The sequence below is a fragment of the Numenius arquata genome, chromosome 1 (assembly GCF_964106895.1).
Source record: "Numenius arquata chromosome 1, bNumArq3.hap1.1, whole genome shotgun sequence".
NCBI classification, from domain to species: domain Eukaryota; kingdom Metazoa; phylum Chordata; class Aves; order Charadriiformes; family Scolopacidae; genus Numenius; species Numenius arquata.
Window position 1 is genome coordinate 133,071,750 of NC_133576.1, and position 14,178 is coordinate 133,085,927.

Sequence of the window (14,178 nt, forward strand, 5' to 3'; positions counted from 1 at the left end):
GGATCTGAAAGCGTTGCTTTGGGCTCTGATCTGAACCTTCCCGCTGTGTCAGGATTTGGACTGTGTAAACATGGAGGACATGGACCTGTTGGAATGGGTCCAGCAGAGGGCCACGAAGATGATCAGAGGGATGGAGCACCTCCCCTATGAAGACAGGCTGAGAGAGCTGGGGTTGTTCAGCCTGGAGAAGAGAAGGCTCCGGGGAGACCTCATAGCAGCCTTCCAATATCTGAAGGGAGCCTACAAGAGAGCCGGAGAGGGACTCTTTGTCAGGAGATGTAGTGACAGGACAAGGGGTAAGGGTTTTAAATTGGAAGAGGGGAGATTTAGATTAGATATTGGGAGGAAATTCTTTACTGTGAGGGTGGGGAAGCACTGGAACAGGTTGCCCAGGGAAGTTGTGGATGCCCCATCCCTGGAAGTGTTTAAGGCCAGGCTGGATGGGGTTTTGAGCAACCTGCTCTAGTGGAGGTGTCCCTGCCCATGGCAGGGGGGTTGGAACTCAATGATCTTTAAGGTCCCTCCCAACTCTAACCATTCTATGATTCTATGATTCAAAAGAACTGGGAGGGCTGCAGCTTCCACTGAAGCCTGTGTGCGTTGCTGCCTGCATTTAGGAGCAATCACTCGTATGTGCTCATTGAAATCTCCCAGTTCCTGATCTTTGGGAGTTTCTACAGCCTAGCTGCTTGCCGTCCCTTAGGATCATGGAGATTTCCCTGCGTGGGTCTGGGGGGTTGGTGTGGATAGTGAATCTTTCATTATTGTACCTTGGAGCCTGCATCTTCTGACTCCCACACTGAATTTTGGTTTTCCTGCCTAAAATATATGTAGACAACTTTTAGGACATTTATAGTATTAATGCAATTATTCACCCTGTGGATTATGTGAAATTAAATCTCTTTGCACACTTACATAATAGGATATTGCCTTATAAATCTCTGTATAGATTTCATTAATAGTTGATTGTGCTTGGTTTCTATTATTTTTTGTCAGTACCTCAGAGTACTGTTCAGCATCCTACAATTTACAAAGAAAATTATCTAAAATAACAGAAAGTTCTTGGCTTCTATTATAAACAAATCTGTAAAAATAGCTGAGAGATCACCACAGAGATTTTGTCCAATTTGATGATTAATTGTACTGTATTTAGACAAATCAGTGCATGCTAGCACATACTTTCTCTCCAAAGCCTCTAGCCCACAGGCATTTCTAATCTCAAGCTCCCTAAAAGAGCCAAGTGATTTCAAAGTTTATTCTGTTATTCTGAAGACTCTTATCCTGTTCTGGCAGAGATCTGAACCAAAAAAAATCAACAACAGGGGTGCAGCTGGTGGAAATGTCTCTTGAGGCTCGTATTGCTCAACCTGTCAATTTTGTATATAAGTCCTGGAAGTGTAAATAAATAAAATCAAATGTAGGGCTTTACTGTAACCACATTTTACAGCATCTCTAGCGCAGACTGGCTTTGAATCCAGAGTGGGTCCTCCAGCCTGTTCTTCTGGCACAGCAGTGACAGTTTGCTGTGGTTACCATGCAGTGAAAGCCTATGAAAGGCCATCAGCTGATCCCTCCTTCGTGTGTGTTCCCACTGCAGCCATGGGCAGCCAAAATGCCTCCCAGTCATCTGGGCTTGGGGCAGAATTCAACCAAGCTCCAAAGAGCACAGAGCGGCGCGCAGCAGAAGTCAGCATCCTTCCACAGTGACGAGCCAACTTGTCTTTTTCTTTCTTGAGTGTAAAGACAATTTTGTCAGGTGAACCTCAACATCACTCTCAGTCTTAGAATCATAGAATTGTCTAGGTTGGAAGGGACCTTTCAGATCACCAAGTCCAACCATCAACCTAGCACTGCCAAAAACCGTCACCAAACCATATCTCTAAGCACTATGTCTACCTGTCTCTTAAATACCTCCAGGGATGATGATGTCTTGCTCAAAGCTTCCCCAGAGTATCCTGCTTCTGTGTAAGGCAGAAGGTCAGCTTGTGCCCTCCCTGTCAGAGCCCTTTCCTGCAACCTCCTATCTCATTGTAGGTTCCTGACCACTGTCTCACAACTTGTCGTTGTTCAACAGCAGCCTCATGCAGGCTCAGATGGTGGCAAGAGATCTGACTCATCTCTTCTGTTTTTTTTCTTTTTTAAGCACTTTTGTTTGTTGCTTTTTTAAGCCATGGCTTCCCACAGACTTCCTACCCCTTCTGAGGGAAGTCCAGGCCTTACTAAGACAAAACAAAAAAGACTTTTATGTGGGCAGGATTTCATCGCCTCAGGTTATGAGTGGAGATGCTTAACCTCTGTCCTGAGCATTTTTGTTCTGAGAATGAGCCTTTCCTATCCAGATGAAAACATTGAGTCATGATGCCTCCCTGTCTGATAAAAGTATTGCGAATATGTTCATTTTCTTAATGCTAACCCACCCGGTAGTCTTTATCCTCTCCTTGGTTGTGGAGCAAGTTCCCCTCATAGCACACAGACTAAAAGTTTATAAGTGGAAAGAAATTGAAACCAAAGCCTGAGGCTTGTTGCCATATTCATGGTTTAGTCTTGTAATTCATTGCACACACCTGAGGAGCCAGACTCCTTGCAAGCGCCTGTTCTTGGGTTAGATCACAAGCAGCGTGCAAGTATCTGGAGAATCAGGGACCTTAGCTACTATTTTAATTTGCCTCTCTTCATCAGTCCCTCTTCTCCGGAACAATTACATAAGGCAAAGACTGGTAGCCTATTGGAGAAAACATCTCTGATGTTTCTTTTCTGAGATCCAGTAAACGGGACTGGTGGACTGATTGCTGTGCAGAACCCACATGGAACTTCATAGAATCATAGAATCATAGAACGGTTAGAGTTGGAAGGGACCTTAAAGATCATTGCGTTCCAACCCCCCTGCCATGGGCAGGGACACCTCCACTAGAGCAGGTTGCTCAAAACCCCGTCCAGCCTGGCCTTAAACACTTCCAGGGATGGGGCATCCACAGCTTCCCTGGGCAACCTGTTCCAGTGCTTCACCACCCTCACAGTAAATAATTTCCTCCTAATATCTAATCTAAATCTCCCCTCTTCCAATTTAAAACCATTGCCCCTTGTCCTGTCACCACTCTTCCTGACAAAGAGTCCCTCTTCAGCTCTTCTGTAGGCTCCCTTCAGGTATTGATAGGCTGTTATAAGGTCTCCCCGGAGCCTTCTCTTCTCCAGGCTGAACAACCCCAGCTCCCTCAGCCTGTCTTCATAGGGGAGGTGCTCTGCCCCTCTGATCATTTTCGTGGCCCTCCGCTGGACCCGTTCCAACAGGTCCATGTCCTTCCTGTGTTGAGGACTCCAAAGCTGGACACAGTATTCCAGGTGGGATCTCACAAGCGCAGAGTAGAGGAGTAGAATCACCTCCGATAACCTGCTGGCCACACTTTTCTTGATGCAGCCCAGGGTGCGGTTGGCTTTCTGGGCTGCCAGTGCACACTGCTGGCTCATGTTGAGCTTCTCATCCACCAACACCCCCAAGTCCTTCTCCTCAGGGCTGTTCTCCAGCCATTCTCTGCCCAACCTGTATTTGTGCCTGGGATTGCCACGTCCCAGGTGCAGGACCCTGCACTTGGCCTGGTTGAACTTCATGCGATTTGCACGAGCCCACTTCTCCAGCCTGTCCAGGTCCCTCTGGATGGCATCCCTTCCCTCCAGCGTGTCGACCAAGCCACCCAGCTTGGTGTTGTCGGCAAACTTGCTGAGGGTGCACTCTATCCCACTGTCCATGTCTCCGACAAAGATGTTGAACAGCACTGGTCCCAGTACCGACCCCTGAAGAACTCCACTCGTCACTGGCCTCCAATTGGACATTGAACCATTGATCACAACCCTTTGAGTGCGGCCATTCAGCCAGTTCCTTATCCACCGAGTGGTCCATCCGTCAAACCCATGACTTTCCAATTTTGAGACCAGGATGTCGTGCGGGACAGTGTCAAATGCTTTGCATAAGTCCGGGTAGATGACGTCTGTTGCTCTGCCATTGTCCACCAATTCTGTGGCAGTATTGTAAAAGGCCACCAAATTTGTCAGGCACGATTTGCCCTTGGTGAAGCCATGTTGGCTGTCTCCAGTCACCTCTTTATTTTCCATGTGCCGTAGCAGAGATTCCAGGAGGATCTGCTCCATGATCTTACCAGGCACAGAGTCAACTTGCAGTTGAGTCTTTTGTGGTCTTCATGCTTTATGCCAAACCCTGATGTATTGAGTTTACATGGCAAGGTTTTGGTAGCAGGGGGCTACAGACATGGCTTCTGTGAGAAGCTGCTAGAAGCTTCCCCCATGTTCCTGAAGGACTGCACCCCATGGAAGGGACCCACACTGGAGCAGTTCATGAAGAACTGCAGCCCATGGGAAGGACCCACGTTGGAGAAGTTCATGGAGAACTATCTCCCGTGGGAGGGATCCCATGCTGGAGACGGGGAAGAGTGTGAGGAGTTCTCCCCCTGAGGAGGAAGGAGCAGCAGAGACAACATGTGATGAACTGACTACAACGCCCATTCCCTGTCACCCTGCACCACTCAGGGGGAGGAAGTGGAGAAATGGGGGGTGAAGTTGAGTCTGAGAAGAAGAGAGGGGTGGTAGGAAGGTGTTTTAACATCTGGTTTTATTTCTAACTACCCTACTCTGATTGGATTGGTAATAAACTAAATTAATTTCCCCAAGTTGCATATGTTTTGCCCATGACAGTAATTGCTGAGTGATCTCCCTGTCCTTATCTCAACCCACCAGCCTTTCGTTATATTTTCTGTTCCTCTGTCCAGCTGAGGGGGGGGGGGGTGATAGAGCAGCTTTGGTGGGCACCTGAGTAAGCCTGACCGTTGCAGTATCTGTAAATATTGGATAATGCTGTTCAAACACATTCCTCCCTTACTGAGCAAGCGTGATTTTCTTCAGAGTATTCCTTTTAGAGGAGTGAGGGAGGAAAAGAAGGATGAAGCTGCAGTGGTTCAGTGGGGTTTTTTTGTGCTTTTCAAGTCATGTCGGCTTAGGAGCTTTTGTGATCCTTCTAGCAGTGTCTCTTTTCCTCCACAAGGACATAAATGTCATACAAATATGGTTCTATCTCAGTATGGGAAATTCATGTGAAGCAGAGTAGGGTCCTTTTGCTTCATGTTAGTATACAAAACTGTTCTGCTCTTCTGTCACTTTTGACCAGGGTGGTAAAGTTGGTGGGTATAATTGCTGCCTGATATTTATATAAGTGTAAAGGGGTCATTAATTGTATAAATGTAAACAGGCAACTGAAGTTGTAGGAGCACTACCCCAAACGACAGCACAGGACAAGACTGTAAGGGGAGCACAGCACCGGGCAAAGAGGTTCTACATAGAGCCTGATCAAGCAAAGGCATGGATTGCTTTGGATTTCTGCCTGAGTGGATGTCGGAGGCAGCAGTAGGCTACAAAAGTGGGGTGAGACACCACCAGGAGGGTTGCAGACACAGCCACAAAAGCACTGGTAATTACCAAGGAGCTATTAGGGAGGGAGGCTTCTGGGTAGAGGGGAAGTGAGGAGAGATTTGGAGCTGTGAGGAAAGACGTTGCATAAGCTTTTTCACTCCGCTCTGAGTTTTGGGAAATGAAGCTTTGTGCATTCTCTGTAAATAAACAATCGTTCTTTAGAGATAGTACTCCTGGCTCTGTCGTACGTTGTTTATGCTAAGGGGAAATAGCTCACAGGGCAGCGTTGCTAGCCTCGAAGATCGGAAAGGGGAATGATACTTTGCCTTTTTGAAGAAGTAACAGCTCGTTGACTGAAAGCGTTAAAGAATATTTTTCTTTCCTAATACCTGAGATGAGTTAAAACCTGCTCCTTCCCAAATGTCTAAAAGAAATGAATGTTATTCTAATAAGCCATTACCAGTGTCTGGCATTACTACCTCTGGGCATCAAATGTGTCCTGTCTCCCTTGTCCCTGAACTTTTCCTAAAATGAGCCTTGCAATTCTGGGATCATCTTCATTGTGCGTCTTTCAAAATGCCATGAGGATGGCTAAGCTTTAACCAGTACTGAGCACCACAGCAGGATCCTTCCCATGGCTCACATGGTAAGCTGTGTAGCTTTATAATTCCTGGAGCACTTCCATGAACTCATCCCTAAACAAAATCAGAAAGGAAAATAAAATGTTTAGGGATGAGAAAAGGTCTAGTGCGGTGTAGGTGAACATACTCAGCCCCTGTGACAGATTCTGTAATGGTGGTTTGCAGTCTGCTGGGCCCTGCAGTCCAGTTCGGGCAGTTTGACTTGACTTGCTGAAATCCAGGTAGAAATACGGTCTCAGTGACAAATTAAGAAGTTGTAACTCTCCTCGAAGTTTCCTGGAACCTTACCGACGTGCTCAGTGGCACAATAAAATCTAGTCTGACTTCCACCTTAATGAAAGGCAGCTGTAGTGATACCTGTGATGTTAATGGACTGAATAGGAGACTGGAGCTGTGAACCCCTAATGAACGCAGGTGGGAGCACTCCCCACTCTGAATTACGCCCACAAAGGCAACAGCTCTCTGAAGGTTACTGTTTAGCCAGGAATAGTGGTACAGTGTGTGCATTCTGGCTTGACATTGCTGGGGCAGTTAATCTTTACTAAGCTGTATTTCTTATATTTTTACCCCAATGCATGAGCCGACTGTGTGCAGAGCTGCTTCTCTGGGGGGGATAAAGAGAGGCAATGACTAAGCCCATGTAGAATGTCAGGGTCCTGGACACAGGTGAGTGTTCTGGTCCAGAAAACCAGGATGTGTGTTTGCCCCACACAGTGCCCACGGTACGTGACTTGTTCAAAATGATTTATCTTTTTAGCTTCTTATTTTAATTGAATACTTTTTATTGAGTCCCAAGGGGATTAAAGTAAAACTGCCTTATCATCTTTTTTGCTCTGAAGCAATTTATCAAATGTTATCCCAGGAGAGATGGAGAAGGCGTGATGATAAAGGCAGCATCTGTTGAATTCCCTCTTCAGAATGCTTAGGCTGCATCTTTTCCTCAGAAAAATCAAGTTAATTGGTTTTAATCTGCTTGGATGTTTCTTATTTACCACAAGTCCACATAGACCAGCTTGTCACCCTCAGTATTCAGAGCTCTACCTTGCTGTCCTCAAAGGCACGAATAAGCTTTTGCTCCTGGTACCTCTCCTGTAAGCTGTGTACCCTTGAGAGAAACCTGGATGCTACTCTTCCCTGGCAGTCACCAGCAAAGCTTTTGCTGAGTTCAGTTTGAGGAGCTCATCTGTTCCTTCTGCCTGCCTTGCAGAAGGGATTTTGGAAAAGGTTAACCTTCTGCCAGTTCTAGGCATCTTAATTCAACGGGTCAGTTGGCCAACTCATCTGTTTGGGTAACCGTTATCGTCAGGGGAGATGCACCACTTCTCCAGGGACCATTGAAAATGAAGACTTACTTGTGACCCCCAAGTCTAAAGTCTGACATGTTTGTTTCCCTTTACATCTTAAAAACACAGTGAATTTGCTGAGCTGAGTCGGTCATTTCATACTCGTTCTGCCAAGGGCCTTCCAGCTCACAGCTACCAGGATCCTCTTCTGATTGCTTGAACACCTGATGGAGTCCACAGTGCTAAGACCAGGTTCAGGAACATGCTCCAGCTGGGTGCCTAAAGGCACTGGAAGCTTTTGTGTTTTATTGAAACTGGGCCCTTGGCTCTCAGATTCAGTGTTAGGGAAGTGTGATGCTTGCTTAGATGTGTGTCCACTTCCCCATGTGGTTGTGTCAGGGAAAGAGGTCACTTTCCACAGGTGGATCACCATTTCTGCTCCTCAAGGTTTCCCTTCTAAAGCTGGTAGTACTGTTAGTTTGTTAATTGTTAGTCTCAATTAAGCCATCATATTTTGCCTGGAGTAAAGCAAGGAGCAATTTTTCACCTGAATTGCTCCATGCCTGGGACAGCAGAGTCCCAGCTAGGACTTGGGGTCTCATCAATGGCATGGCCTGAAGGGAGGATAAATGTCTGTCATAGCCATTTTGTTTTCAGAAGAGGATCCATGGAAGCCAGCATACTCCGTGGAAGCAGCTGTTCAACATCAAATAAATATACTATTAAGGAAGGGAATGCAAATTCTGAGAGGGGTCCCTCTCCATGTTTGGTTCTCAGTCACCGACCTAGCTATCTAAGCCAAGCCAGTCCTTCCTCAGGCAAAACATACCATGACAACAGCTGCGAGAGCCCTTCTCCCAAGGAGCATAGTGAGAGCAGTCGTCAGACTTTGGAAGACCCAGGCTGAACTCTCTCTACTGCCAGATCCTGAGCAGGGATTGGAAACCAGCTCTCCTGAGAGAACGGTCAGAGTCAGGAGCTCTTCAGAGGCAGTGGGTATCTGCCCTCTGCCCTTCGCATGAAACAACTCGCAGTTCATCGAGCTGCAGGACTGGTGGTGGGCAGACAGTTGGGGTTTGGCTTCTCCTGTGACCACTGAATGTCTTTCTTTCCTTTGGCTAAGTAGCTGGTGGACTCCTTTCAGCACTGAAGAGATGTGAATGTATGAGACACGCTGATGGACACTGAAGTAATAGGTGTCTTTATTATGTACGGAAGGTGTTACATTAAAACAACAGCATTCTTTTTAAAAGCATTTCATACCTTGAAGTATCTGCAATGATGTTACTAATTCATGCTCTTAATTCCTGGTTAATAATTCTTCTCTAAACGTAGATGGCAGCAGTACAGTACCGCTTTTTTATGAAGATTAACATCTGTGAATATTGCCTTTGAGATAGGCCATGTGTATGTGATTAGTTCATTGGTTACTGGGCACAGTTTTAAAGAATTACGCTGAATTCCTTTTTTTTTTTTTTTTTTGCATTTCTGATCTTTCTGTGTGATTGCGACTTGATCAGCGTTGAAGTCAGCGCTTTTATTTTTCTTCTTTTCAAAGTCAAGGGCTTTTTCGTTTGTATTCCCACAGTTAACTGTGGGAAGATATCTTCCCCCCTAGAAGAGTCTTCTGAGGGAAGACCTTGCTGTAGAGAGTAGCCCAACTATGTTTGATTATTCGTCACTCATATGGACTTACAATGGAAGTTGTTTTCAGCGTCCTCTAAAAATGAGACTTTTTCTAGCTAACATTTCATATTAGAACCCCAAACCGTGACCAGATCTGAATTTACCAGGGCTGAGCAATAGTAGAGAGATATCAGCAGCAAAAATGCATTTCTCTGTTGTTCCAGCTGATACGAACCACTGGTACAGCTCCTGCAGTTATGAGCAGGTGACAAGACAAGGAACATGGGTGCCTCCTCCTGCCAAGAGGAGTCATCGAGTTAGAGCCCTTGATTTGTGCTGATTAGAGAGCACTGTGAGCAACATAAGCAATTTCCCCTGAGACACATATGGGGGAGGTTGCTTTTTTGAGGTTAGCACTGCCTAAAAAGAGCTTCAAAAAAATCCCAAAATACCTGAGCAGAGATAAGCCAATGTGAATAATACTGACCTGGGTATTAGCAGAATCCCTGTGATGGACAGTATTTTTGATAATAACAGCAAAGAGGAGAAAAATAAGACATGAGTCTAAAACATGTTTCTAGTTCCTAATTTTATTAAGAAGAAAGCATTTTTGTTTAAACAATCAAGACCTTTGTGTTGAGAAGTCATTACCCTTAGTGCAATCAGGTATGCGGCTGTCCATGTGAATACTTCATACTGAGGTTTCATCCAAACATTTACTTTTCTGTTTCACTTCTCATGATTTTTGGTGGTTTTCATTTGGTGAATGCAAGTGTCAAAACCTGGGATCAGATATTCAGGAAAAAAATGGTGTTGCAAGGGCAGGTTTAGCTTGGTCAAAGCAAATGCCATGGCACATACTGATCCGATCGGATCCAGTCGGAGCTCTGTTGACTGGAGAGGGGACCCGAAATGCCCAGCTCTGCGATAGCCATCCACATCATTTGGATAATAGGAAAAAGTTCTTTACTATGAGGGTGGTGGAACACTGGAACAGGTTGCCCAGGGAGGTGGTTGAGGCCCCTTCCCTTGAGATATTCAAGGTGAAGCTCGACAAGGCCCTGGGCAACCTCGTCTAGTTGGGGGTGTCCCTGCTGACTGCGGGAAGGTCGGACTAGATGACCTTTGGAGGTCCCTTCCGGCCTGGACCAATCTATGAATCTATGAATCTATGAATCATTGACATTAGTAGCTGGGTGAGAAGGATCATGCTTTCACTGTTTAGATTGCCAGCAGTAAGCTCCCCGGGAAAGAATGTGTAACGGGGTTTAAGGTAAAATCATCAGCCTCCCCTGCATTTATCAGAATTATTTTAACGAGAAAGCTCTTCTGCGCTAAAGCAGAGTTTGCTCCCCGAAGCAAAGATGTTTCACGAGAGTGAAATGTGCAACGCCGGTGGCTGTTGAGTGAAGTTGCCATTAAAGATCTCGAGCCTTGGCTTTTTGAAATGAGAACTAAACTTGTTATTAGCAGTCTCTTGAGGTCTCATTTCCATGCCAGTGAATAGTCTGGTTTTGTGCTCAGTAGCTCATTTCCCTGCATTTTCAAGTTTCACCTGTTTCATTTTATCTTGGAGTTATTAATTTTATGACAAGGCTTCTTTTTCTTTTCTTTTTCCTTTCTTAGGGGGTTGTTTATCACCATCCATGACAAAGGCCATATTGCAACAATGCTAAACTCTTGGCCTGAAGAAAATATTAAGGTATGTGCATGTCTTCTGTGGACTGGAAAATTACAGGAAGCTGGGTGGAAAATGGGGTATTGAATGGAATTGCTTGTCGTTATTTACAGAATTGCCTATTTAAAAGGACAAGCTATGAAATATTCCCTTCCTTAGAGAGTTTCCAGGCTCGTGGTTAGACTTCAGAGACACTGTCACATGTGTATGTGGTCTAAACCATCTTTATCGTAGAGTCATAGAATAGAATCATTGAATTGTTTTGGTTGGAAGAGACCTTTAACATCATCAAGTCCAACCATTAACACTGCCAAGTCCACCACTAAACCATGTCATTCAGCACATCTACACATCTTTTAAATACCTCCAGGGATATTGACTCAACCACGTCCCTGGGCAGCCTGTTCCAACGTTTGATAACCCTTTCTGTGAAGAAACTTTTCCTAATATCCAATCTAAACCTCCCCTGGCCCAACTTGAGGACATTTCCTCTTGCCCTATCGCCTGTGACTTGGGAGAACAGACCAACCGCCACCTGGCTACACCCTTCTTTCAGGTAGTTGTAGAGAGCGATAAGGTCTCCCCTCAGCCTCCTTTTCTCCAGGCTGAACACCCCCAGCTCCCTCAGCCTCTCCTCATAAGACTTGTTCTCCAGACCCCTCACCAGCTTCGTTGCCCTTCTCTGGACCCGCTCCAGCACCTCGATGTCTCTCTTGTAGTGAGGGGCCCAAAACTGGACACAGCACTTGAGGTGCAGCCTCACCAGTGCTGAGTACAGAGGTCCTACTTATCAAAGGTAGCAGGATCTTGGCCAATAAAAAGAGTGTGCATGATAATAAATTTGTACAGAATAGGGTTCCTAGCAAAGAAGTAAGATACATGTGTTGAAGAATTCGGTGGCTGACTTGCAACTTGTTAGATGTACTAAAGCTCCTTAAGATATCTGTAACCAACTTGCTTGTAGGACTCCTTCCCAAATCCAATGAGTCATGCAGCAACCAGAACACTGACAACTCTGCAAATAGTGTTTGATATCCAGCAGCTGAAAATATTACTGTCACCCCACCCAAAAAGTGATCTTGTGAAGTGTTTTTCACTAGAGCTCAGGGCTGAGCAAGTCCCTGGCATAAAATAAAGTCAACACTTAAGACAGGTCTTGCCAGTCACCTGTTTCCATCAGTCTGAATGTACATGTGCCTTGGAGTTTCCCTGGCTGTTGACAGGGCTTCGGTCCCCTATCAGTCAGCTGTTTCTTCTAGGAACAAAGGTTTGGCAGCTGAGAAAATCTTGCAGGCATTTTCCATTTCTAAGAGAAAAAAAAAAACAACAAAGGGAATTTAACATTCTTCCAGAAAAAGTAATCATATTCCTATAACCTTGTCTTTGGAACCATGGAGAACAGATGCAAACTAGATATTTGGTCCTTGCTCTGTCCAAAGATCTCAGTATTTCCATTTGTTTCTGACTCAGGACTATGAGCAGAACTCGTTATGGCTAATAGATATGTTTTTGCAGATGGGGAAACTGGCAGAGAAGGATTAGAGACTGTTGTTGAAACAGCCCCCTCTGGCACCCAAAACAGACCACAGGAAGGCAGTGATCCATGGAAGAGATTCAGACTATCTACTTTCCAGGTTTGCCAGACTACAAAGGCAGATAATTTCACCGGTATCGCTGTTTTGGACCTCAGGGTTCCCTGTGTGTTTATACACAGAATTCTCCATGCCTGAACTGGTAGGCACTGGAACACTTGAGATTTTGAGATAAGTAGGGAGGCACCTGGACTACACCTAAGTCCCTGGAGGGACCCGGGTTTTTGGAAAGACTGAACACCAACACCAGAAAGTCCCATTAAAGACAGCAAAGAAATACCTGGAGATGCTGCTCCGCTTTTTGCTTTGTAGCTCCTTTGTGGCAACAGCATTTACTGTGGAAATGCAGGTTGTAGGCCTGGATCCTCTGCCTGGAAGGGCTGGAAGGGTGCTCTGCTTAGCTCAGCAGAGCCTCAGCCAAGCTCTGGTGTGCCCCACCTCCACCCCTCCTGTTGAAGCTGGGCTGCTCTGAAAGAACCAGACAGTTCTGTTTCGCAGAACAAGCGAAAGAAGCCATTTCTGAGCATACTCGTGGGAGTGTGAGGTTTTTGTGTCTCTTCCAGGGCAGCTAATGAATCCTGCCATGAGGAAACATTGGCTAAAATGCTGATAGCCCTCATCAGTGCCTCCCCTTGCTAATTTTCTCTCTGGTTCCTTAATCTTGACTCTTTTCTGTGTGATGGCCTGACTAGAGCAGGGGGAATACAGAGAATCGTACAGCTTAGTGTTGTGGTAGGGAGTCATCCTGGCAGCTCTGAGTCCAAACCGCCTCAAAGTGAGGATAATCTAGAAACCGTATCTCTTATTCCAAGACAAGTGTGCAGCTGTGCTAGCTACTGCACTGGCCTGCCTGCCTTCCTTCCTTCCTTCCTTCCTTCCTTCCTTCCTTCCTTCCTTCCTTCCTTCCTTCCTTCCTCTCTCCCTCCCTCCCTCCCTCCCTCCAAGAGTTCTCACCTTAGAAGCTCAGCATCTCAAGTCCCTGTCAGGATTAATCCCATACAGGGCTGGTCAAAGTCATGGTGCACTCAAGGCAGAGTATCAATTCGTCCTGTAAAGATTGACCTCGTGCAGTCAATACAGAGAAGTGGGAATGCCAACAGCAGCAGTTGCCTGTCTGCTTTGCCTCGGAAGCTTGGAGATCGGCGTAGTTCTCTGGATCACTCTGCTGGGCCAGATGCCTCCTCCTTGGGCATTGCAAAACTGGGCTAGCTACATAACAGCCCGTGATATAGAGTCATCTCAGCTAACACCAGCTGCCTGGAGACTGAGTGCCTAATCTCAGTTTGTGAGTACTTCTGCGTGATCAATGGAGAGGGAGATGACCATCTTCAGAGAGACATTCACCCCTTTCATCCCTTCCCAAACCAGCTGCTGGAGGGAGGAGATGCACTCTGGAGGTTTCTGTCTCTTCCCCATCAGCTATCAAAGAAGTTCAGAGCCCAGTTAGATGTTTGGCTTAAACTGCACACATAACTTTTAGCCAAAGACTTGAGTAGAGTCATGAAGAAAATTTGTAGTGCAGCTGGAAGGAGAAAACAGGTTCCTCATGGTTAAACCAGAGGTTCAGTTAGAAGGGTCTGTCCTGCTCAGCCAGAGATTAGTGGCCTGTTTGTTGAGTTCTGATCACGTGGACACGAGCGATTAAAAACATTACGTTACTGCTGTGCTTGTATATCAGGTACCTCCTGATACTGTGTTCTTTTTTTTTTATATATATATTTTTCAAATCTGAAGAGCTGTAAAGAAATGTGAATCCAGTTTCCCCTCTTTGATACAGACACAATGAACGTGTCCCGTGCTATATTTTCTGGTCTCCTGTATTTTCAGTGTTACCTTGAGGAGCTTTGGTACCTATAGAGTGCAGCACATCTAAGGCAGAAGAAATTTTCTCTCCAATGGATATCTAAGTGCTATCAAGAAGTTTTTTGGCTTGCCCACAAACA

General features: G+C 45.7%; 1 protein-coding gene across 1 annotated transcript in view; it reads left to right on the top strand.

The window, feature by feature from the left end:
• The window catches only part of ME3 (malic enzyme 3), a 132,455-nt gene that overhangs the window by 79,953 nt on the left and 38,324 nt on the right, over positions 1–14,178 (top strand). The window contains exon 4 of the mRNA XM_074153998.1: positions 10,592–10,667. Coding sequence (XP_074010099.1) covers positions 10,592–10,667 — 76 coding nt within the window. The remainder of the gene's footprint in view (positions 1–10,591; positions 10,668–14,178) is intronic.